At 54.3% G+C, this 24,274-nt stretch overlaps 1 protein-coding gene across 3 annotated transcripts; it reads right to left on the bottom strand.

The window, feature by feature from the left end:
- Positions 1–8,915: 8,915 nt before the first annotated feature.
- On the bottom strand, positions 8,916–22,209 carry PIGV (phosphatidylinositol glycan anchor biosynthesis class V). 3 transcript variants are annotated; one of them, XM_061566072.1, is made up of 5 exons: positions 21,949–22,209; positions 18,444–18,619; positions 16,157–17,227; positions 13,243–13,344; positions 8,916–10,770 (listed from the first exon to the last, which is right to left on the bottom strand). In XM_061566072.1, exons 2-5 carry the CDS (start codon positions 18,519–18,521, stop codon positions 10,135–10,137), a joined length of 1,887 nt encoding a protein of 628 aa, XP_061422056.1. In that variant the 5' UTR covers positions 18,522–18,619; positions 21,949–22,209; the 3' UTR covers positions 8,916–10,134. The 3 variants fall into 3 exon arrangements, with proteins under 3 accessions (XP_061422056.1, XP_061422046.1, XP_061422064.1); XM_061566062.1 differs by having other exon boundaries at positions 22,008–22,209; XM_061566080.1 differs by having other exon boundaries at positions 18,444–18,572; positions 22,008–22,209.
- Positions 22,210–24,274: the final 2,065 nt, after the last annotated feature.

The following is a 24,274-nucleotide window of genomic DNA, read 5'->3' as shown; positions in this document are numbered from 1 at the left end:
TCAGAAGCGACCTTGCTAACACAAATGACAGCTCAACGAAGTGAACTTCTCATCACGTGGACATTTACAGCAGCCGCCAATTACTCTAAGCGCGTGTTTCTACACTGAGCGGCCAGAGAAATTTAAAAAAATACAATATTTGTTCAAACTAATTTGTCTGTTTCGATTTAAAGCTTTCGTGACTGCAGGGATTCATCTTCTTGGTTCTTTCGGTAAAGTCACGTAGAAGGGAAGTAATAAAATAATAAAAATATAACATAATAAATCAAATAATTCTCACGACGTTTCGGCTACAACGCAAGTAGCCGTCTTCAGGTGAAGAATGAGACACTGCCAAGCTAGGAGCTTATATATAAGCTGAGTTGGAGGTGGAAGAAGAAGAGAGCGTTAACAAAAGAATGTGCATATCAAGAGGAATTTAGCTAAATTCCTCTTGATATGCAACGTATTTTTCTGAATGTGGAGGGAAAAACCGAAGGACCCGGAGAAGAATCCACGCGACTATGGATAGAGAGACATACAAACTTCAAATATACAGCAGGCGTAAGGGTAGGGATCAGAACCCACGACCCTCCTGCATACCATGCGAGGTAGTTAACATCTCACCATCACGGCGCCCCTTTGGACTTATGCCAGACTTCTGGGTCTCAGCAGCAGTGTGAGGCTTGTCAAACAAACTCTACTGGCTTACCAAATGGTATTAGCAAGAGTAATCCATAAAAACAAATACATGGGCCTCCCTTTCAAAGCTGACAAACACACTATTCTGTTTACGTTATTATTATAAAACTCTAGACGCATTGTCACTTATTTAGAATGCAACCTGCAGGCCCCAGAAGCACGGCCCCTGCACACTTTATGACGAGCTAGGGCTCATGAAATGAGACGGGTGGCTTTGCCTTTGAAGCTCCACGCGACTTTAATCTCCACTTGAAACACGTTGATCCTACCCCAGACGTCTCCACACACGGCATTTCCCAGCCTTTCTCTGTCTCTCTCTCTCAGTCTGTCTCTCTTTTTTTTTCTTTTTTTCTCTTGTTTTTTTTTACGATCAGAGGAAACAAGAAGATGCTCGATGTATTCGGCACTTTGCTTCGTTCATCATTTCGTTTTTTAGTTTTTTTAATGATTTGCTTCATGTAACCCCCCCCCCCCCTCCTTGTAAATGAAAGATTTAACAAATATTTTTCGCTCTGCTCTCCTTACCCCTTCCTTCGCTCTCTACCCCCCTCTCTGCCCCCCTCTCCTACTCCATGTCGCCCTCTCTCGCTCGCTCACTCTCTCGCTCTCCCTCAAACTACGACAAGTGCTGCATCTGCACGCAGCCCTTCTCGCAGGCCAACGCCCTCCGACGGGTAGCTCATAACTGCATGCAGAGCTCTCCGTCACCTGCCACCGAGCACACCGCCTCCTCCTGTGCCCACTGCTCCTTGAAGGCCGGCACGGCGTCTCTCTCAGTCTGTCTCTCTCTGTCTCTTTTCATTTGCCTGTCCCATATGTGTGTGTGTCTCTCTTTAGGGGAGCGGTAGTGTAGTGGTTAGCGCTACGCTGCGCTACAAACCTTGGAAACCCGAGTTCGATTCCCGCTCACGGCCAACACCTGTGACGATTATCTGAACCGGTCCTGGGCCTCCCCTAGATCAACTCAGCCTCAAATGAGTATCTGGTGCGATGTGTTGTAAACATCGCCACTGGGAAGACAAAGGCGGCCGGGCGTGGTGTTTGCTACCCACCCTCTCGTGTGCCGTGCCGACCTTCATAGGTGCTCGCTAACAGCACTTGCCCCAACAGTCTGTTGAGGCTATACGGGGATCTTTGCCTGTGTCTCTTTAGGCACGTTTTCACGTGTCTATCTATGAGCTTGCGTATCGGTCCACATGTTGGTGTTGCCTATCGATACGCCAACCAATCAACCAATCTCCATCGTACGTGCCAAACATCGCCCTCGATCGCGTGGGCATCGGGCGCGCCGTCGCAACGGAACGGGGAACAGCTGCAGGGGCCACGGAGTAGCGACGGGAACGAGGAACCCGTCGAGACCTCAGCGGCGACCGCCGACTGAGCGCGAAGCGAATTGCAAACCGCGCGCAACGGAACGCGGAAAACTGGGCAAGTAGCAAACACAACGTGAGAGATTTGATGGGGAAGGCAAGCGGGAATAGGTGCGTCTCTGCAACAGCCCACGGAATTGAATGTCAGTCCACGTGTAATGCGGGCGCGGGCGACCTCCCGGATGTGACGTCACGGAGAGGTGGAGTTAGGTGACGTGGGAGGAAAGGTTAAGGTTCTTAAGGGAGGAGACCGGAAGAGGAAGGCAGAACGAGTGGGACTGGACCAGAGTAAGGCCACGTGGGCAAAGCCAAGGGGTGGCAGCGGCGGCCAGCGGTGGCCAGCTAAGGGAGCAGCCAGCGGAGCTGCGAGAGAAGACAGCGGTGGGGCGGCTGGAGAGAAGGCGGACGAGGAGCTGCGGGGAACACAGCCGGCGAGGCTGTGTGTGAGGGAGAGGCTACGAGAGCGACGAGAGGAGAGAGAGGCTGAGAGAACGACGAGGGGAGAAACTGCAGGAGAGCAGTATCAGTGTCAGTATAGAGTCTTATAGAAGGACAGCCGTGCGGGTTAAGAGAGAAGAACCGAATAAAGGACACCAAGCCAGACATCGTGGTCGAGTCCTTTATTACATTGGTGTCGGAAGTGCAACGGCATGTCGAAACAAGTGAGAAAGAAAAATGTTCCAGCGCCGGCATCGGCTTCTTCGTCCGAAGACGAAGACTTCCCTCCAAACATGGATCCTGCCAGGGTGGTGGAGGAGAGCCCTGCTGAAACGAGTGCGGGGACGGGAGTGGAAGATGTAGCCACAGTGTCAGGGCCGCCGACACCATCAGACGCTGATCGGCGATGGCTGCAGGTGGCTGAGCAACTGGAGACTCTCAAGGACGCCCTGGGCCAATTGTGTCATCTCGTCACCCCAAGCACGGCGACGGAGAGAGCGGAGAGTGCTCCACAGGCCGCCACGGGTTCTTCACTCCCGGCGCCATGGGCCACGCGGCAGGAGGCCGCCATCTTGCGCGTGCCGCGGCGGGAATCCGCCATCTTGACCACGCCGCGATTCGACGCCATTTTGAATTTGCCTCCGGAGGAACCATCGGCGGAGGGCGGAGTGAAGCGAAGTCGGAGTCGCCATCTCACCACGGTCAAGGAATTCGCCATTGGGGGCGACTGGAGCGCTTTCGCCTGCAGATTTTTAGCGGCGGTCCGTTCTGCGAGATGGACCGATGCTGAGGCCTTGGAAGTGTTGCCGACTCTTCTGGACGACGAATCTGTTCGTTTTTTTCGCTCCATTAAGGCCGAGAAGAAGAGGACATTATATGGAGTTTTTCAAGAAATGGCCGACGCCTACGAGCCACCTGACGACGCGCATCGGCGATTCGCTCAACGACAACGAGCGCCCGAGGAGTCGCCTGTGGCGTACAGGGGTGCAGTGCTTGATTTGGCTATGGCCGCGTATCCAGATACAACGCCTGACCTGCTCGAGCCTCTCATCTTGGGCAAGATGCTCGAGCTGTCGCGGGATCTTGGGATTCCCATGCCGGTGTGCGGGCATGAGAAGCTCACCTCCCGGGCGGCGGCGAAATGTCTGGATGCACAATTCAACCTACGACGATGGAAACAGGTCACGGCGTGGACAGGGGGGGCCCGTAGCGGAGGGTGGCGCTCTGGGTTGGGACCCTACGAAGTCGGTATACGTGCCGGATGAGCGGGGCCCTCAGGAGCTGACGGCCGCCTCGGTGCCATGGTCAGGCCGCGGTGGACCGGCCTCTCGTGCTGCACCGCCGATACGCGGGCGGCGCGATGCAAGGCCTGCGCTTCGGCGCAACGACGCCGATTGCTTCCGCTGCGGACGGAAGGGCCACTACGCGAAGGACTGCTGGGCCCGCATCCCGGGTCCGCCACAACAGGAGGCCTCATTACCGGCCAAGCCGCCCAAGGATCCACCGAAACAGGCAAGTCGGCACGCACCAGACACCCGGCAAGGCTTTACACCTCACCCATCACCTTCGTTGTGCGGTCATAGTGTTGTTGTTAAAGAGGGACCTTCGACGGGGCCTTGTCGCTCTGTGACGCAGTGGCGCAAATTGGCACGGAGGGTTGTTGCGGCCGCTACGGGTTCGTCCACCGTGCCGGGGTCTGTTGCTGCCGACTCTCCCCCGCCTGCGTCCATTGATCTTGCTAGAGCGCCTGTCGTACCTGTTCCAGGCAGGCCGGCCTTGACACCGGAGGGGACGAGGCGCTCTGCTCGGAGGGTGCCTGCCAGATCTGCGGGTCCTTCGAGCCCTGCAGCCCTTCCGACCCCGCTGCAGACGCATCCGCGGGACAAGCCCAAGACTGATCCTTCAAGGACACGGGACGTTGGTGGACTTCCAACAGCGACAGGGGGATTTCACCCTGTCGCTCCTCAAACTCAATCACGTTCCCGTTCCGCGGATGGGCCGCCGACCGTCCGGGACGGGCCGGCGACCCGCACACGCTCTAAATCCCTTGTGTTTCGTTGATTGTTATGTTGTATTGTTCTTACTGTGTATTTATTGCCTGCTTCTGCTACGTTATTGATTGTTGAGTTGTGTTGATTGTTCTTACTGTTATATTGCATGCTTGGTGTCCTTTGGTGTGTTACGCTCGGGTTCGCCCGCATTACTGTTGGTGTTGTTCAGCCGAGGTCGGCTGGGTTTTTCTCCACGGGGGAGGGTGGTGTAATGCGGGCGCGGGCGACCTCCCGGATGTGACGTCACGGAGAGGTGGAGTTAGGTGACGTGGGAGGAAAGGTTAAGGTTCTTAAGGGAGGAGACCGGAAGAGGAAGGCAGAACGAGTGGGACTGGACCAGAGTAAGGCCACGTGGGCAAAGCCAAGGGGTGGCAGCGGCGGCCAGCGGTGGCCAGCTAAGGGAGCAGCCAGCGGAGCTGCGAGAGAAGACAGCGGTGGGGCGGCTGGAGAGAAGGCGGACGAGGAGCTGCGGGGAACACAGCCGGCGAGGCTGTGTGTGAGGGAGAGGCTACGAGAGCGACGAGAGGAGAGAGAGGCTGAGAGAACGACGAGGGGAGAAACTGCAGGAGAGCAGTATCAGTGTCAGTATAGAGTCTTATAGAAGGACAGCCGTGCGGGTTAAGAGAGAAGAACCGAATAAAGGACACCAAGCCAGACATCGTGGTCGAGTCCTTTATTACACACGTGTTGGTGTGCCTATCGACATTGTCAGTCCGCGTTAGCTGTGTTTGCCCGTCTCTCTGTCCCGCCCGCGTACCCTCCACCCCCCAAGTGTACGGTGGAGCTGTGGCGGAGTGGGTGGTGTAGTGGTGTGGGTGGTGTGGGTGGTGTGGGTGGTGTAGTGGTGTGGGTGGTGTGGGTGGTGTAGTGGTGTGGGTGGTGTAGTGGTGTGGGTGGTCTGGGTGGTGTGGGTGGTGTGGGTGGTGTAGTGGTGTGGGTGGTCTGGGTGGTGTGGGTGGTGTGGGTGGTGTAGTGGTGTGGGTGGTCTGGGTGGTGTGGGTGGTGTGGTGGTTGTGGGTGGTAGTGGTGTGGGTGGTCTGGGTGGTGTGGGGTGGTGTGGGTGGTGTAGTGGTGTGGGTGGTGTAGTGGTGTGGGTGGTCTGGGTGGTGTGGGTGGTGTGGGTGGTGTAGTGGTGTGGGTGGTCTGGGTGGTGTGGGTGGTGTGGGTGGTGTAGTGGTGTGGGTGGTGTAGTGGTGTGGGTGGTCTGGGTGGTGTGGGGTGGTGTAGTGGTGTGGGTGGTCTGGGTGGTGTGGGTGGTGTGGGTGGTTGTAGGTGGTGTAGTGGTGTGGGTGGTGTGGGTGGTGTAGTGGTGTGGGTGGTGTAGTGGTGTGGGTGGTGTGGGTGGTGTAGTGGTGTGGGTGGTGTAGTGGTGTGGGTGGTGTGGGTGGTGTAGCGGTGTGGGTGGTGTAGTGGTGTGGGTGGTGTAGTGGGGTGGGTGGTGTAGTGGTGTAGCGGTGTGGGTGGTGTAGTGGTGTGGGTGGTGTAGTGGTGTGGGTGGTGTAGTGGAGTGGGTGGTGTGGGTGGTGTGGGTGGAGTAGCGGAGTGGGTGGTGTGGGTAGTGTAGCGGAGTGGGTGGTGTAGTGGAGTGGGTGGTGTGGGTGGTCTGGGTGGTGTGGGGGGTGTTGGTGGTCTGGGTGGTGTGGGTGGTGTAGTGGTGTAGTGGTGTGAGTGGTGTGGGTGGTGTAGTGGTGTGGGTGGTGTGGGTGGTCTGGGTGGTGTGGGTGGTGTGAGTGGTGTGGGTGGTGTAGTGGTGTGGGTGGTGTAGTGGTGTGGGTGGTGTAGTGGTGTAGTGGTGTGGGTGGGGTGGGTGGTGTAGTGGTGTGGGTGGTGGAGTGGTGTGGGTGGTGTGGCGGTGTGGGTGGTGTGGGTGGTGTGGTGGTGTAGTGGTGTGGGTGGTGTGGCGGTGTGGGTGGTGTGGCGGTGTGGGTGGTGTGGTGGTGTGGGTGGTGTGGGTGGTGTGGTGTGGGTGGTGTAGCGCTAACAGCAACTTGCCCCGCCAGTCTGTCGAGGCTATACGGGGGATCTTTGTCTATTGTTGGAGCTGCAGTGGATAGCGACGTCCACTGGGCTATGAACCCAGTGACCGGAATTTGATTGCTGATCAATAGTGAACATCAGTGATCAATGGTGAACATCAGTGATCATCAGTGATTAATGGCGAACATCAGTGATCAATAGTGATAATCAGTGATCAGCGGTGATCATCAGTGATCAATAGTGAACATCAGTGATCATCAGTGATCAGTGGTGATCATCAGTGATCAATAATGATCATCAGAGATCAGTGGTGATCATCAGTGATCAGTGGCGAGTGAGAGCTGAGTCAGCCCCGTGGCACCCCTCAGGGCAGATCGACAGCGACGTTGACGCGCTGACCTGGGTAGAGAAGTGATTGTGGTCAATCAACCCCCATGACCGACGTGGCGTGGAGAGTCCTTCATCAGCAGTGGATCGACACACAAGGCCCTAAATGATGGCTTTCGCGACCACCACCATCATAGAAACAGGAGGAGGATTTTCTCCACAACTCTGGCTGCCGCCTGATGATGCCGGTTGTCGCAATTGCGGGCGAAACGCCACAATACTCGCATTGTCAATGTTGCAGTGGCTTCACTCTCCAACACACCGCTGTGCTGAACTAGTTACTAATTGGCGCGTTCTGTTTACGTGACAACCCTAAACAACGGGTTTAACGACACATTCATATTTAAGCGATCTCAGCCCCCATAGAAAAGCCCCCCATCTATTATGCTTTAAATGATCACCATACTATTAATCCTACGCCCGTGTGTCTGTCAATGTGTGTTTCAATTAAAGTAGCCGTCGGCCGATGACCCTGAACTTTAATTCGTTTTCCGAATCATTTCCTTTGTCTTGAGTGTCCTTCGCGCAACCCACGAAAGTTCACGCGCGTTTGTGTTTCGTGACCTTCGTGGCCACCCACGTCTGCGCGTGAACGTCGCTGTAGGTCTGCGGTTGTGCTCAGATCAGCCGAACAAAACATAAATCGGCCGTGGCTGCCTTACACTACGGGGGATGCGATGACAGCATTGGACACTGCATTACGTTTCGTGCACTATTTTCGATGACCCGTGTTCATCGCTGTATTTGATTGTCGTTCCTTTCGCCAACGAGACTCATCCTCTCCTCTTCCCGAGTCCTCGCCTGCTGAGCCTAAATCGACTTGGGACGCGTGCATCGATTGATCTGTCAGTTCTGTTCCTCTTGTCCGTGTGGTGTAAACTCATTTCTTTAGAACTGCTTTTCTTGTGTTCAGTTTGTTGTCCTTACCCCACACCTCCATGGGTCTGTCTCCATATCTGTGGGTCTGTCCCCCTATCTGTGGGTCTGTCCCCATATCTGTGGGTCTGTCCCCATATCTGTAGGTCTGTCCCCATATCTGTAGGTCTGTCTCCATATCTGTAGGTCTGTCCCTATATATGTAGGTCTGTCCCCATATCTGTAGGTCTGTCCCATATCTGTAGGTCTGTCCCTATATATGTGGGTCAGTCTATATATCTTTAGGTCCATGGTTCTCTGTCTCCATATCTGTGGCTCTGTCTCCGGATCCGTACATGTCTCCATATCTCTAGGTCTGGCTGTATAAATGCCTCTCTATCTCTATACCCAACTGTCTGCTTGTCGTGCGAATTTTCCATCTCCCGGTCCGCCCGCCTGTCTCGGCCCCTCTTCACGCCGTGACAAATCACCGCCCCGATCGATGCATGCGCGGTGCTGGTGGCGGTGTTGGTGCCGGTGGCGGTGCTGGTGGCGGTGGAGCCGCGTGCCGTCTCTCAAGGGCCGCGGCCAGGTGGCCCTTGAGCGCCACTCTCGTCATTAAACAGCAGAGCTACTTCACACCTCTCGACGTATCTGAGCTCTCATCTCAATGGGACATCTCGATCAGGGGGCCGCGAAGCTTCGCCACCGGCATGCGATGTAAACAGCCCTGCGGTGGAACCACGCGAAGCGCTGGACGCGCAGTCCAGAAGCCACCAGTTGGATTCCAACTCCCGGCAGTTGACGAAAGGACCCCCCCCCCCCCCTTACCCCCTCTCCTTCCCGCCCTCCACTTTTCTCCCTCCTTTCCTCACCCCTTTCTCCCCCTCCCTTATGCTCCCTCCTTTCCCCCTCCCCTTCCCCTCCTCCCCCTTTACCCCCTCCCATTTCCCCCTCCTCCTCCAGTCTTAATATTCTGATGCCGATTCAATGGCGGGTTCAATGAGATCGGCAAAACTTTGGTGGGAGTCAACAGTGGCCGTCCTATTGAATGACCCGTCCCAACCATGGCAATGTGGAATTTCCTCCACGAGGTGAGGGCAATGTTTGACGAGCACTACCTTGAACTCAACCGAGTAGCAAACCAGTTCCACCTTTTGGCTTTTATTGCACGAGTAAATTAAAGACGGTAGTCTGTTTAAAGATAGATACTCCGATACAAAATCACAAACGAGATAGTTTAACTGCGTGGGAAATAATAATTTAAAATCCCTAAAACACTCGAAACAAGTATGTATTCAAGTCGTGCGTGAAGTATAAGTGCGACCATTACTTGAGAATGTGGCCTCATAGTGGCTGTGCCAAACACGCTGAGCGATCAGAGCCGAGATCCTGGATTGCAATCCAGGTTTTGGTTTTTGTTGGGTGCAATTGTGAACAAGTCATATCGGAAATGAGTACTGTACATCTAATCGGCATGATCCTTGGTTCACTGCAACTCAAAGACCTAGTCCCCACAAGGCGTGCGTGGTGACGTTAGGAGATGTCCCGTGTGTGTGCTCCGCATCTGAAGGCCTGAAGACCAGAATCGGTGATCTCGCCGACAATGTGTTCATCAGGGAGGCAGTTCCATATCCGGCCAGCAGAGTGAAGTGGAGCTTCTGACAAAGAAGCATGTTTTGGCGAGCCCATAGCAGCGCGATTGGCATCAAAAACAAATGAAATGTTTACAAGAAACACACGGAAAGTCAACAAATGATAGTATAAAAGTGGAAAAAAACCAAAACACACTCAATATTTTTTTTCTAAGTAAAAAAAAAACAATTGCCAAATTATCCCAATGCACAACTCTCCTGAAACGTAGTCTTGAAACTCAGTGAGAGTGTGTTGGATCAAGAAAATGTATCATCATACAAATATGAATGTAAATTCCAGGCTCTGCAGTTCTCTCTATAGATTGTCATCACTGCTTTGGGGAAATGCTGCGGAATGTTAACTACCTCGCCTGGTGTACAGGAGGTCGTGGGTATGATCCCGACCCTCACGCCTGCTGTATATTTGGAGTTTGAATGTCTATCTCCCCGTGGTCACGTGGATTTTTCTCTGGGTCCTCAAATTGTTCACTACACATTTAGAATCAACATCACACGTTTATAGAGAATTTCACTGCTGCTATACATTTCCACGTGATGAATTAGCCAGTTGGTTGAGCTATCAATTGTGGCCAGGTCACTTCTGAAAAAGAGCCATATAGCCCAGTGGGCCTTACCTGGTAAAATAAAAAAACGTTTATTTTCACTATCGCCAGTGTTGTTATCCCTGCTCTTGGGGAAAGACACTGTGACTATCACCGGCGTTGCTATCACCGCTCTTAGCTACGTCCAGGGAAACTGATTGCAGTGCAGCGCAACTCCCAGCAGGGCGTAGGAAAGGAAATATCCGTAGACGAGCCGGGCCCCGGCACTCAGATGCCCCCACCTAGCCAGGTCGTCCGTGAGGTCATTCTTGGGGAGCGCGCCGAGAGCCGCGCGGGCCGCCGCGTCTCCCACCCTCGCGGCCCAAGTTCGGTGCCCGTCCGCGGCACCTACGGCCAGCCCCGGGGGGTACACGTCCCCGGGCTCCGTCCGCCCGTCCGCGGCTGCCGCGTGCAGAGCGTCGGCCTCCCCGCTCCCAACCCTCTGACGGCACTCGGCGGTGGCGGGCGGGTCGCGGCCGAGATGCCTTCTTGCGACGGAGGTCGCTGGACGCGCGAAATGCGGCGGCGCACGGGGTGGGAATGACGATGGCGACGATGATGGTTGCGCCGTTGATGATGATGATGATGATGTTGTGGACGATGTTGACAACGACGGCGCTGGAGTTTCCGACGCTGTTCCATCGACAACGGCGTCGTCTCGCGACGCACCCGGCCGCCGACTCGCTCCGCTGGGCTCCAGGTGCCGCCCGAGCGTGAGGTGAGCTGCAAACCAGTAAACCGCCGGGCAGGAGCTGGCCAGGAAGCGCGTGAGCACCTGGGCGGGAGACACAGCGAAGAGGCCACGTTCATCGGAGAAAGAAACCAGGGTAAAGGCGCAGTCCTTACCTGGTAGACAAAATATTTTAGTTTTAGTTCAGGCTAGGGTTCGGGAGCGGGGTTTATCCGCCCGTGGTTAAACCGGGTCCTCAACAAACGCAGCCGCGAGTCAATGATCTTAACCGGGTTACCAGTGAGCGCGTGATGTCGTTTGTCTAACCGAGCAGGAGACTCATTGCCGATTCGCTGTCCATTTGAGAGGAGAGGATCTTGGAGGGTTTTTTTTTATTAAAGGCGCAGCCCTGAAAGTGCTCTGCTCACGACCACTGCAGGGCTGGAAGGGCCTCCACTGCGGGTAATATTGGTCTACTATTCCACACCTGCCGTACATCTTGTAAGAGACGTGGAGTTCCCACAACCCACACTAGACCCCACCAAACACAATGCCCCGACTCACTGAGTGCTGTGTACTCGTTTCTACTGTTGCTGGGTGGACAGTGGACAGACACGGGATGGGGAGGGGGGGGTAGTTTAATGAAGCTGTCCCCATTGTTTAAACCACCGTGCCGGGAGATGGAATGGAACCAGCGAACTCGATAAATCGCTAACCCCACGGCAGCAACCCAGCTTGAGAAAGTTGCAACGCAAGATGGTTATTATTATTATTCTTTTAATTACTATTATTTTTCTAAATCACCTAAATGTCATTATTCATTATTATAACAATGTTTACATTGTTATTTTATTATTAGTGTTATTACTATTTAAACCCAATTAGAGAACGTTGCAACAGAACAGTTTTTAATGATTATTCTAATCATTATTCTTTTTCATAATTATCGAAACAATGTTATTTATGAATTATTATTTGGATAATTATTTTATTCTTCTTCTTTTACGATTTTTGTTTGTGACTATTATTATTCAAACCAAATTGTTAAAAGTTGCAACACAAAAACAAGGTGCAATGGTGTTACTATGATTAACCTCATTACACTCGTTTGCCCAGAAAGTCCTCAATGAGCCTCAAGACTCTTTTTCAGGAGGGTCCTGCCAGGTTTATGCAGTCGGGGGGCGACGCTGCAGTTGCTGTGTAATGCCAAATTAGTAATTGGATGGTCTGCAAATTACAGTGATGCTGTGTGTGTGTGTCGATGGGAGGTAACTGGCGGTGGAGGAAAGCCACGCAAAACAGGCAGAGAAGAGAAACTCCACACACTCACTCAGTCTCGCACACTGACACACACACACACACTCACAGTCTCACACACTTACACACACACACTCTGCAGAACAGGCAGAGAAGAGAAACTCCACACACTCACTCAGTCTCGCACACTGACACACACACTCACTCACAGTCTCACACACTTACACACACATTCTGCAGAACAGGCAGAGAGGAGAAACTCCACACACTCACTCAGTCTCGCACACTGACACACACACTCACTCACAGTCTCACACACTTACACACACACTCTGCAGAACAGGCAGAGAAGAGAAACTCCACACACTCACTCAGTCTCGCACACTGACACACACACTCACTCACAGTCTCACACACTTACACACACACACTCTGCAGAACAGGCAGAGAAGAGAAACTCCACACACTCACTCAGTCTCGCACACTGACACACACACACTCACTCACAGTCTCACACACTTACACACACACACTCTGCAGAACAGGCAGAGAGGAGAAACTCCACACACTCACTCAGTCTCACACACTGACATACACACACTCTGCAGAACAGGGAGAGAACACACTAACTCCACACACTCACTCACAGTCTCACACACTGACACACACAAACTCCACACACTCACTCACAGTCTCACACACTGAGACACACACACACTCACTCACAGTCTCACACACTGACACACACAAACTCCACACACTCACTCACAGTCTCACACACTGAGACACACACACACTCACTCACAGTCTCACACACTGACACACACACTCTGCAGAACAGGGAGGGAACACACAAACTCCACACACTCACTCACAGTCTCGCACACTGACACACACACACTCGGCAGAACAGGGAGAGAACACACAAACTCCACACACTCACTCACAGTCTCACACACCGACACACACACACTCTGCAGAACAGGAAGAGAACACACAAACTCCACACACTCACTCACAGTCTCACACACTGACACACACACACTCTGCAGAACAGGGAGAGAACACACAAACTCCACACACTCACTCACAGTCTCGCACAATGACACACACACACTCTGCAGAACAGGGAGAGAACACCCAAACTCCACACACTCACTCACAGTCTCACACACTTACACACACACACTCTGCAGAACAGGGAGAGAACACACAAACTCCACACACTCACTCACAGTCTCGCACGAGTCGGGAATCGAACCCAGGTGCTTCTTGCTTGTGAGACACGAGTGTTTGCCCTGTGCCGCCTTAACAACACACCTGCACGTGCATACACGTCAAGCCAAACAGCAGCATCGCTGCCAGATGCGCGACGTAGACAAACGTCGTGGAGCTGTAATATCCGGAGCGGAGGCCCATGCCCTGCAAAGCACACCGGGAGCACAGAATGAAGGTCAACATCAGCTGCAAGGAGCATCGGTAGAGACACACAGACGCTCGCTCATAATTATTTTGATATTAATCGAGGATTCAAGCTTTCGTGACTGCAGAAATTATACTCATTGTTTTTTTAGGTAAAGTCACGTGTGCAGAAATAAAATAACATTTAAATAAATAAATAAAATTAAAATAAGTCACGACGTTTCGAACGCAACACAAGCGCTCATCATCAGGTGGAAATGGGGTGAAACACACAGCGAGGGAACACACAGGGGACACCACGTACACAGCACACACGTGAAATGCGTGGTCAACCAGGTTAGTGTCTAACTGTGTTGTTGGCCGACTGGTTTGCATCACGTGATGTTTCTAAGGTCTGTTGAGTTTCTCGTCTCCCATCTTATTGTTGCATTTGCTTACGTGCAGTTTGCCGTTCTCTGTGTGCTGTGTGCGTGGTGTGCCCCTGTGTGTTCCCTCGCTGTGTGTTTCACCCCATTTCCACCTGATGATGAGCGCTTGTGTTGCGTTCGCAACGTCGTGATTTATTTAAATTTTATTTTATTTATTTAAATTTTTGTTTGATATTCCCAGCTACCTTCCACATGTGCTGCAGTCGGCATTGTGTTCAGGTCGCGAGTTCGAGTCGTATGTCCGGGTCGTGTATTCACAGTTGTACGTTTGGGTCGTGCGTTCGGGTCGCGTATTCGGGTCGCGTGTCCGAGTCGTGTGTCCGGGCCGTGTGTCGGGGTCGTGTGTTTGGGTCGTGTGTCCGGGTCGTGTGTCCGGGTCGTGTGTCCGGGCCGTGTGTCGGGGTCGTGTGTCCGGGTCGTGTGTCCGGGTCGTGTGTCCGGGTCGTGTGTTTGGGTCGTGTGTCCGGGTCGTGTGTTTGGGTCGTGTGTCCGGGTCGTGTGTTTGGGTCGTGTGTCTGGGTCGTGTGTCCGGGTCGTGTGTCCGGGTCGTGTGTTTGGGCCGTGTGTCCGGGTCGTGTGTTTGGGTCGTGTGTCCGGGTCGTGTGTTTGGGTCGTGTGTCTGGGTCGTGTGTTTGGGTCGTGTGTTTGGGTCGTGTGTCCGGGTCGTGTGTTTGGGTCGTGTGTCCGGGTCGTGTGTTTGGGTCGTGTGTCTGGGTCGTGTGTCCGGGTCGTGTGTTTGGGTCGTGTGTCCGGGTCGTGTGTTTGGGTCGTGTGTCCGGGTCGTGTGTTTGGGTCGTGTGTCCGGGTCGTGTGTTTGGGTCGTGTGTCCGGGTCGTGTGTTTGGGTCGTGTGTCTGGGTCGTGTGTCCGGGTCGTGTGTTTGGGTCGTGTGTCCGGGTCGTGTGTCCGGGTCGTGTGTTTGGGCCGTGTGTCCGGGTCGTGTGTCCGGGTCGTGTGTCCGGGTCGTGTGTCTGGGCCGTGTGTCGGGGTCGTGTGTTTGGGCCGTGTGTTTGGGTCGTGTGTCCGGGTCGTGTGTTTGGGTCGTGTGTTTGGGTCGTGTGTCGGGGTCGTGTGTTTGGGCCGTGTGTTTGGGTCGTGTGTCCGGGTCGTGTGTCCGGGTCGTGTGTCCGGGTCGTGTGTCTGGGCCGTGTGTCGGGGTCGTGTGTTTGGGCCGTGTGTTTGGGTCGTGTGTCCGGGTCGTGTGTCCGGGTCGTGTGTCCGGGTCGTGTGTCTGGGCCGTGTGTCGGGGTCGTGTGTTTGGGCCGTGTGTTTGGGTCGTGTGTCCGGGTCGTGTGTTTGGGTCGTGTGTTTGGGTCGTGTGTCGGGGTCGTGTGTTTGGGCCGTGTGTTTGGGTCGTGTGTCCGGGTCGTGTGTTTGGGTCGTGTGTCCGGGTCGTGTGTTTGAGTCGTGTGTCGGGGTCGTGTGTCCGGGTCGTGTGTCTGGGTCGTGTGTCCGGGTCGTGTGTTTGGGTCGTGTGTCCGGGTCGTGTGTTTGGGTCGTGTGTTTGGGTCGTGTGTCCGGGCCGTGTGTCGGGGTCGTGTGTCTGGGTCGTGTGTCTGGGTCGTGTGTCTGGGTCGTGTGTTGGGGTCGTGTGTTTGAGTCATGTGTCTGGGTCGTGTGTTTGAGTCGTGTGTCTGGGTCGTGTGTCTGGGTCGTGTGTCCGGGTCGTGTGTCTGGGTGGTGTGTTGGGGTCGTGTGTTTGAGTCGTGTGTCGGGGTCGTGTGTCTGGGTCGTGTGTCTGGGTCGTGTGTCTGGGTCGTGTGTTGGGGTCGTGTGTTTGAGTCGTGTGTCCGGGTCGTGTGTCTGGGTCGTGTGTTGGGGTCGTGTGTTTGAGTCGTGTGTCTGGGTCGTGTGTCTGGGTCGTGTGTCCGGGTCGTGTGTCTGGGTGGTGTGTTGGGGTCGTGTGTTTGAGTCGTGTGTCGGGGTCGTGTGTCTGGGTCGTGTGTCTGGGTCGTGTGTCTGGGTCGTGTGTTGGGGTCGTGTGTTTGAGTCGTGTGTCCGGGTCGTGTGTCTGGGTCGTGTGTTGGGGTCGTGTGTTTGAGTCGTGTGTCTGGGTCGTGTGTTGGGGTCGTGTGTTTGAGTCGTGTGTCTGGGTCGTGTGTCTGGGTCGTGTGTCCGAGTTGTGGAACTCGGGAGCCGTGCGGGCCCCGCGGCGTGGGAACCGGGGGATACGACGCACGCACCGAAGCCACTGCGGGTGGCGGTAATGGTGGTGGCAGTGATGATGGCGATAGTGGCGGTGATGATGGTGGTGGTAGCAGTGGTGGTTATGGTGTCGGCCATGTCGGTAGCAATGGCGGTGATGGCGGTGATGGCGATGGTGGCTTTTCAACAGCGACGCACACCGCACCGGAAGCTCGCCGCTCACCGCTCGCCAGGTCTCACCTCCTCTCTGCCCGCACCGTCCTGCACGAGCCCAAGCCTCAGGGACAGCCGCCAGTTTCGCCTCGCGTAGCTCCACACGGCTGCGGCGGCCAGCACGGCCATAGGCGCCGCCAGCGCGAAGTTGGGCAGCTGGCGCGCCGTGTAGTAGCGCAGGAAGCCCACGTCCCAGTGCGTCCGCTGGACGTGCCCGTACAGCGTCGGCCAGCCGGCATGGCAGTACTCAGCCGGGGATTCTGCGGGGCGCGCAGCCCCCCGCACCACGTAGCCCCTGCTCCGCGCGTACGCCAGGAGGCGCTCGGGCAACGCGACGCCGTCACCGCTCCGGCAGAAGACGTCGCGGCCGTAGGCCTGGAAGGCGACGAACGGCGCGGCGACGACCGCCGCCGAGACTGCCGCCAACGCGACGGAGAGGACGTCCGACGCGTAGGCCCGCCCGCGGCGGCGGCATGAGTCGGCGCAGAGCGAGAGCGCTCGGTGCACGGGGAACCCGGCCGACACGACGCCGTTGGCCCGGGCCGCCGCCGCCAGGGCGAAGAGGGCGACGCTCGTGCCGCGCCGGCGCAGCTCGAGCGCGAGCGCCGCCGCGAAGGAGAGGCACGCGAAGAGGCTCTCCGAGTAGGCGGCCGACATGAAGACGGAGGCCGGCGTGACGCAGAAGAGCAGCGCGGCGCGCAGCGCCAGGGCCTCGTCGCGCAGCGCGGCCGCCCCGAGGCCGTAGAGGGCGGCCGCCGCCGCCGCGAACGCGACGGCGTTCAGGCAGACGGCGGAGAGGATCAGGCGGCCGCGGACGTCCGGGTGGCCGGAGCCGCCGGAGCCACCGACGTTCTCGTCGTGGTCGCCGACGCCGACGAACGCCAGCGTTCTAACGAGCGCGGGGAAAAGCGGGAAGAAGGCTACGCTCTGCTCGTAGGCGTAGCCGTGCTCGGCCACGAACAGGAAGTATGCGGCGTCCCAGCGCGCGAGGCCGCCCAGCGACCACTCCACGGCGCGCGAGAAGGGAGACTCGTGGGCGGACGGCGGGGGAGCAAACGCACCCGGGTCGTGGTCGGGGATCAGCAGGTTGAGTGGCAGCTGGTGACGGGGAGGTGGCGGTGGGAGGAGGGAAGAGGAGGAAAAACGGATGGGAGTTGGGGGGCAAGAAGAGGTGAAAAATTAGAATGAGCGGGCGCTGGCCACGGAACGTTCACTCTCGTGGCACCACTCCGTCCGCCCACACGCTTCCCCCCTCAGCCCGAGTGCGGGCGATGTGCTGTGCATGTCGGGATGGGGGGTGAGGGCTGCCACCAAGTGTTATGATACACAATTATACATCAAGTCCCTGTTGGCCTTCAGTTTGTTATTTCTACCCCCATGTTATCCGAACTGCGCTGTCGGTGTGGTCTCGTGACAACGAGGTTACGTTAAGATCTCATCGCACAGTGCAACACTTGGGCGTTACAGAGGGGCCCGTGAAAGCAGACACCGCAGAGCTACCTCCCGAGATCCACTCCAGTGACCTCTGGTGCACACACAGCAGAGGGCAGCACTCTCCAACCCGGTTTGCCATATGAGAGTAATGTTGGGCCCAGGATAGTCAAGCCGATATTTGTAATTCTCAAAGCATCCATTGGTGATCATTTATGCAGCCACTGGACACCAGGCTGGAAGCATCAAACTCAATTCCACAGGCAGCTTGCCAGGATTCGAACCCCGGATCCCATCGGTGACAGCTCAGGGCTCTGACCTCTGATCCCATCGGCCACCTCCCCCATGCTGACTGCCTTAGTGACGAGGGCTCGGCTCCAACACTCAGGCCTCAGCTACTCGGCTGCTTCCAAAGATGCGTTGAGCGAGCGGCTCAGCAGCAGCTCACCTCAGGCTCGGCTCATGAATCCTGAGCGTGGCTCATACCGCGTGTGATGATACGCAACTATACATCAAGTTGAGCCGGGGCGCCACGGTGGCAGGATGTTAACTGCTTCGACTGGTATACAGGTCTTGAGTTCGATCTCTACCCGGACGGTCCGCTGCATATATGGAGTTTGCGTGACTCTCTCGCTATGGTCGCGTGGATTTTACTCCAGGTCCTCCGGTTTTTCCCTCCAAATGTTGAATCGACGTGCGTTTAGCTGCTACGTGATAACCGCCACTTCGTTAGCTCAATGGGCCTTACCTGATTTAAAAAAATAGTGAGAGTAGTATGCGTGGCTTTGAGCCACAGCTCAATGGAGCCAAAGGCAAGCCTGAGCCGAGACGAGCAACACAAGACGTGGGAGTGCTCGCAGGGTAAGGTGCGCGGGTCCCCCACCTGCAGCAGCAGCGTGGCGACCCTCGTGAAGACAGCAAACCGCACCACCACCCACACGGGCGAGGGGGAGGGCTTCATGGAGGAGCGACGCCAAAGCCACGCTCGGCGCACGGTGCAGCGTGGACCTTGCTGTGGACACGCACACAGACAAAGATCCCCCTTGCAGCCTTAACAGGCTGTGGGGCAAATGCTGTTAGCAAGCAGCACCTATGAAGGCCGGCACAGTACACGAGGGGGTTGGTGGACAACCTCACGCCCAGCCACCTTTGTCTCCCCAGTGGTGATGTTCACACACCACACCCGGTACTCATTAGAGGCTGAGTCGACGTAGGGGAGGCCCAGGACCGGTTCAGATAATCGTCACTGGTGTTGGCCATGAGCAGGAATCGAATTCTGGTTGCTGGGTTCGTAGCGCAGCGCGGTTACCGCTCCACCACCGCTCCCCACAGACACACAGACACAACAACCGCCATTCGCCACTAAGTGACGGTGACGTCACCACGGCACTTGTGCCAGGCCATGTGCACGTTGAGGCCACGCTGGCAGGTCACGGGGCAGACCCAGGTGCCACGGGTCGACTGAGAAGAGTGGCCGATGCACCACCTTTGCCCCTTACTGTGCAAATTGCTGTACTTTATCCTCCCGGCGCTCAGCTTGTTGTTGTGAGTGTCGCTCCTCCGCCCTCCGTTGTTGTTGGAGGGCGACTGCCTCCAACTGCCCAGTAGCGTCCTTCACGAGCCTCCTCCACAGAGGCCGATCGTGACACCGCTGGTACCAGTCATCGGCAAGTCCTCTCAGCTCCACGCCCTCCTGTACCACATCACTCCATCTCTTCTCTAGCCCGTGCCGCGCCCGTTGAGCTAACCGAACAAAATCTGTTTAGGCATGCGGTGGCTGGGCATGCGAGCTACATGAACCAGCCAACGCAGACACATAGACACACTGACAGATACACTGACACACAGACACACTGACTGGGTCAGTGCATCCGTCAATTACAGGAAAAAGTGTATAATAGCCGACGTTTCGGGCAATGGCTCTTCTTCATAGCTATCGCATAGACCAGTGGTTCTTAACCTTTACTGCAGCCCTGCACCCCTTTTGGTTCTCAATTGTAAACAAATATATGTTCATAATGAGGTTTGATGAAACAAAGTTGTACTTGCGTGCCTGTGCTTAATTTGTTTTCGATGCTTTACCGTCTTAAAAAAAGAATCTGGCCATGCCTCGCTACCCCCAGGGGGTTGCGAGATGCACCCCAGGTGAAGAAGAACCACCGGCTTAGAGCAGTGGGTCATCACTGCAAGGCCCCCATCATCATCATTGTCACCGTGCTGCTGTTAAAACACCCCAATGGTTTCAACTGGTGTGACGGCTCTCACTCACACGAGTGATGACGATGTATACTGATTACACTGGTCAACAAAATAAAAATATTCTGGCCTGGACTTTTGCAGCTGTTTTAGACTAATTTTAGAGTGCTGATTCCAAATCTGATCTCAGATTTGCTCTATCACATGTCATTTTTAAATCCTTTATATTAAGTTCGCTTGCTTGCTTGCGTGCTTGCTTGCTTACGACCGTGCAAATCTTTCGGCCGTTTTTTAACCCACTTCCCGTGATCCAATCGAGCTGACATTTTGCACACAGACTCGTTGTGCGAGACAATTAATGTTCGTGAAAATTTTTTTCCAAAATTTTACACTGTCTAGGGAAAACAAATTAAATATTTAATTACCAATTGCTTAATACTGGCAGACAATCATCTGACCCATAGGTGGCAGCCATCTCAAGCCAGAGGACGAGAGGACTCTAGCCGCCACGCATATAAAGGATTTATAGTGAAAAACTTTGTTTTTACGGATTATACTTATTATGCTATCGGCATACCCAATTTTCATTGATTTTACCCGAAATTAACTCTGTCACTTATGATTGCAAGTTGTTGCGAGTCAGCGACTGCTTTAGTGTTAAAATATGGTGCTGTATTTTTAGGATAGTGTGTTTATAATATCATTTTATGTAGATACCCACATTTATTTAATATTTTTCTTCTGAAGTTTTTATTGAAAATGCAATATTTGATATCTCAAAAACCTGATGTGATAGACAAAAACTGATGCCAGATTTGGAATCAGCACCCCAAAATTACCTTATAACCGTTGCAATACCTCGTGCCAGAAAAAGTGTGTTGACCAGTGTTATCGGTGAAGAACACTGCCATTTCAATACGGGCACAAAAAACGTCCTTGTTTGTGTTTCTCCCTTGCGATGGGACTCTGTAAGATGAACGTTGAGATGTGTTAGGGGCATGGAGTGACCAATGAGGTCTGGCATGGTCTGTGATAGGGGTTGACAGGTCTGCAATAGACACAGGGGGTGACCAGTTGACCGATGTGGTCACGCAATACTGAAGTCCACGTGTCAACGCCATCGCCCTAATGATCACCTCACACTCGATGTGATCACACTCCGATTACCCCAATATCGTGCGACGTCGCATTGGGGCCGTCCATAAATGACGTCACGAGATTTTGGACGATTTTTGACCCCCCCCCCCCCTTCGTCACACGGCGTCACAAAAAGTCAGACCCCCTCCCTCTCAAATATGACGTCACAAAGCTCTGCCCCCCCCCCCCCCCCCACTAAAAAAATAAAACATGCTTCAAATCGCTCTAAACTATTGTCATTGTAGTGCGTATTTAATGTGGCGCTGCACTCTGATGTTGTAGGAGAAAACATTTATTAAAAAGTCTATTCAATTAAGTGGAACGCGTTGTCTATATTTATTTAAAGTTGCGCCATTTTGATGTGACGTCACAATTCTCCCCCCCCCCCCAGGTGCGTGACGTCATTTATGGACGGCGCCGTTCGTCGTCAACGCCGAATTACTTAATCTTGATTCTAGATTTGAAGCTTTCGTGACTGCAAGGATTCATATGCTTAGGTTTTTTCGGTATATATATTTTTTATTTTACTTTTATTAATTTACATTTTTTTCACCTACGTGACTTTACCGAAAAAAACCTAAGAATACTTCATCTTGATTTGATCTTAATTAATTCTCAAGCCACACGAAGCTTCGCATCGAGTTCAGACTGTGCATTTAATAACAAAATCGTAATACATTAACCGCACGGTTTAAATGCCACTCGCTAATAGAAGGTACACATTTTTCGATTTAAAGCTTTCGTGACTGCAGGGATTCATCTTCTTGGTTCTTTCGGTAAAGTCACGTAGAAGGGAAGTAATAAAATAATAAAAATTAAAACATAATAAAATAATTCTCACGACGTTTCGGCTACAACGCAAGTAGCCGTCTTCTTCACCTGAAGACGGCTGCTTGCGTTGTAGCCGAAACGTCGTGAGAATTATTTTATTATGTTTTATTTTTATTATTTTATTACTTCCCTTCTACGTGACTTTGCCGAAAGAACCAAGAAGAAGGTACACATTGTTTTCGCGTCGATTACATCTCACCAATGTGAATGATTCGTGAACTCACCAACTCCGATTCGTGAAGTGGGTTTACGAAAACAATCCGCGGCGAATGTAAGCGTCTACCTGGGCACAGGTGACGATGCCGGGTGTCCGCTGGCGATTACAAGCACCAGCTGCGTCAGGACCGCTTTGCGAGGACGTCTATCGATATGGATATGAACGCGATCTTAATGAACCTAACGAAGAACACAAAGTCTAACTTTGTTGTTACAAGATTGGAGGATGGTGGGTCACGGCTGCGCCCATTGAGCGGTGACTGCGCTCCCGGAACACAAAACGCCGAGCGCCGGAACCAAAAACGGCGTGAGGGCACCCGGACGTGCGACGCCTGCGTGCAGCACAAGACGGATCACTCGCGCACAAGGCTGCCCAGTCACAGTAACTCAGTCTACACAGTGACCACAACTGCCCAGTCTACACAGTGACCACAACTGCCCAGTCAACACAGTGACCACAGCTGCCCAGTCTACACAGTGACCACAACTGCCCAGTCTACACAGTGACCACAACTGCCCAGTCTACACAGTGACCACAACTGCCCAGTCTACACAGTGACCACAACTGCCCAGTCTACACAATGACCACAGCTGCCCAGTCTACACAGTGACCACAACTGCCCAGTCTACACAGTGACCACAACTGCCCAGTCTACACAGTGACCACAACTGCCCAGTCATCACAGTGACCACAGCTGCCCAGTCTACACAGTGACCACAGCTGCCCAGTCTACACAGTGACCACAACTGCCCAGTCTACACAGTGACCACAACTGCCCAGTCTACACAGTGACCACAACTGCCCAGTCTACACAGTGACCACAGCTGCCCAGTCAACACAGTGACCACAACTGCCCAGTCATCACAGTGACCACAACTGCCCAGTCTACACAGTGACCACAGCTGACCAGTCAACACAGTGACCACAGCTGCCCAGTCTACACAGTGACCACAGCTGCCCAGTCTACACAGTGACCACAACTGCCCAGTCAACACAGTGACCACAGCTGCCCAGTCTACACAGTGACCACAACTGCCCAGTCTACACAGTGACCACAGCTGCCCAGTCTACACAGTGACCACAGCTGACCAGTCAACACAGTGACCACAGCTGCCCAGTCTACACAGTGACCACAGCTGCCCAGTCTACACAGTGACCACAGCTGCCCAGTCAACACAGTGACCACAACTGCCCAGTCAACACAGTGACCACAACTGCCCAGTCAACACAGTGACCACAGCTGCCCAGTCATCACAGTGACCACAGCTGCCCAGTCAACACAGTGACCACAGCTGCCCAGTCAACACAGTGACCACAGCTGCCCAGTCAACACAGTGACCACAGCTGCCCAGTCAACACAGTGACCACAGCTGCCCAGTCAACACAGTGACCACAGCTGCCCAGTCAACACAGTGACCACAGCTGCCCAGTCAACACAGTGACCACAGCTGCCCAGTCACAGTGACAACAGCTGCCCAGTCTACACAGTGACCACAGCTGCCCAGTCAACACAGTGACCACAGCTGCCCAGTCAACACAGTGACCACAGCTGCCCAGTCAACACAGTGACCACAGCTGCCCAGTCAACACAGTGACCACAGCTGCCCAGTCAACACAGTAACCACAACTGCCCAATCACAGTGACCACAACTGCCCAATCTATACAGTGACCACAACTGCCCAGTCAACACAGTAACATCAGCTGCCCAGTCACAGTGACCACAGCTGCCTAGTCAACACAGTGACTACAGCTGCCCAGTCAACACAGTGACCAAGGCTGCCCAGTCAACACAGTGACCACGGCTGCCCAGTCTACACAGTGACCACGGCTGCCCAGTCACAGTGACCACAGCTGCCCAGTCTACACAGTGACCACAGCTGCCCAATCACAGTGACCACAGCTGCCCAGTCTACACAGTGACCACAGCTGACCAGTCTACACAGTGACCACAGCTGCCCAGTCACAGTGACCACAGCTGCCCAGTCTACACAGTGACCACGGCTGCCGTGTCTACACAGTGACCACAACTGCCCAGTCTACACAGTGACCACAGCTGCCCAGTCAACACAGTGACCACAACTGCCCAGTCATCACAGTGACCACAACTGCCCAGTCTACACAGTGACCACAGCTGACCAGTCAACACAGTGACCACAGCTGCCCAGTCTACACAGTGACCACAGCTGCCCAGTCTCCACAGTGACCACAACTGCCCAGTCAACACAGTGACCACAGCTGCCCAGTCTACACAGTGACCACAACTGCCCAGTCTACACAGTGACCACAGCTGCCCAGTCTACACAGTGACCACAGCTGACCAGTCAACACAGTG

Source organism: Lethenteron reissneri, chromosome 5 (genome assembly GCF_015708825.2).
Source record: "Lethenteron reissneri isolate LAM-NWPU_2019-01 chromosome 5, ASM1570882v1, whole genome shotgun sequence".
In the NCBI taxonomy this organism is placed as follows: Eukaryota; Metazoa; Chordata; class Hyperoartia; order Petromyzontiformes; family Petromyzontidae; genus Lethenteron; species Lethenteron reissneri.
The sequence above is the reverse complement of the archived record's forward strand: the minus strand, read 5'-3'. Positions and strand labels throughout refer to the sequence as shown.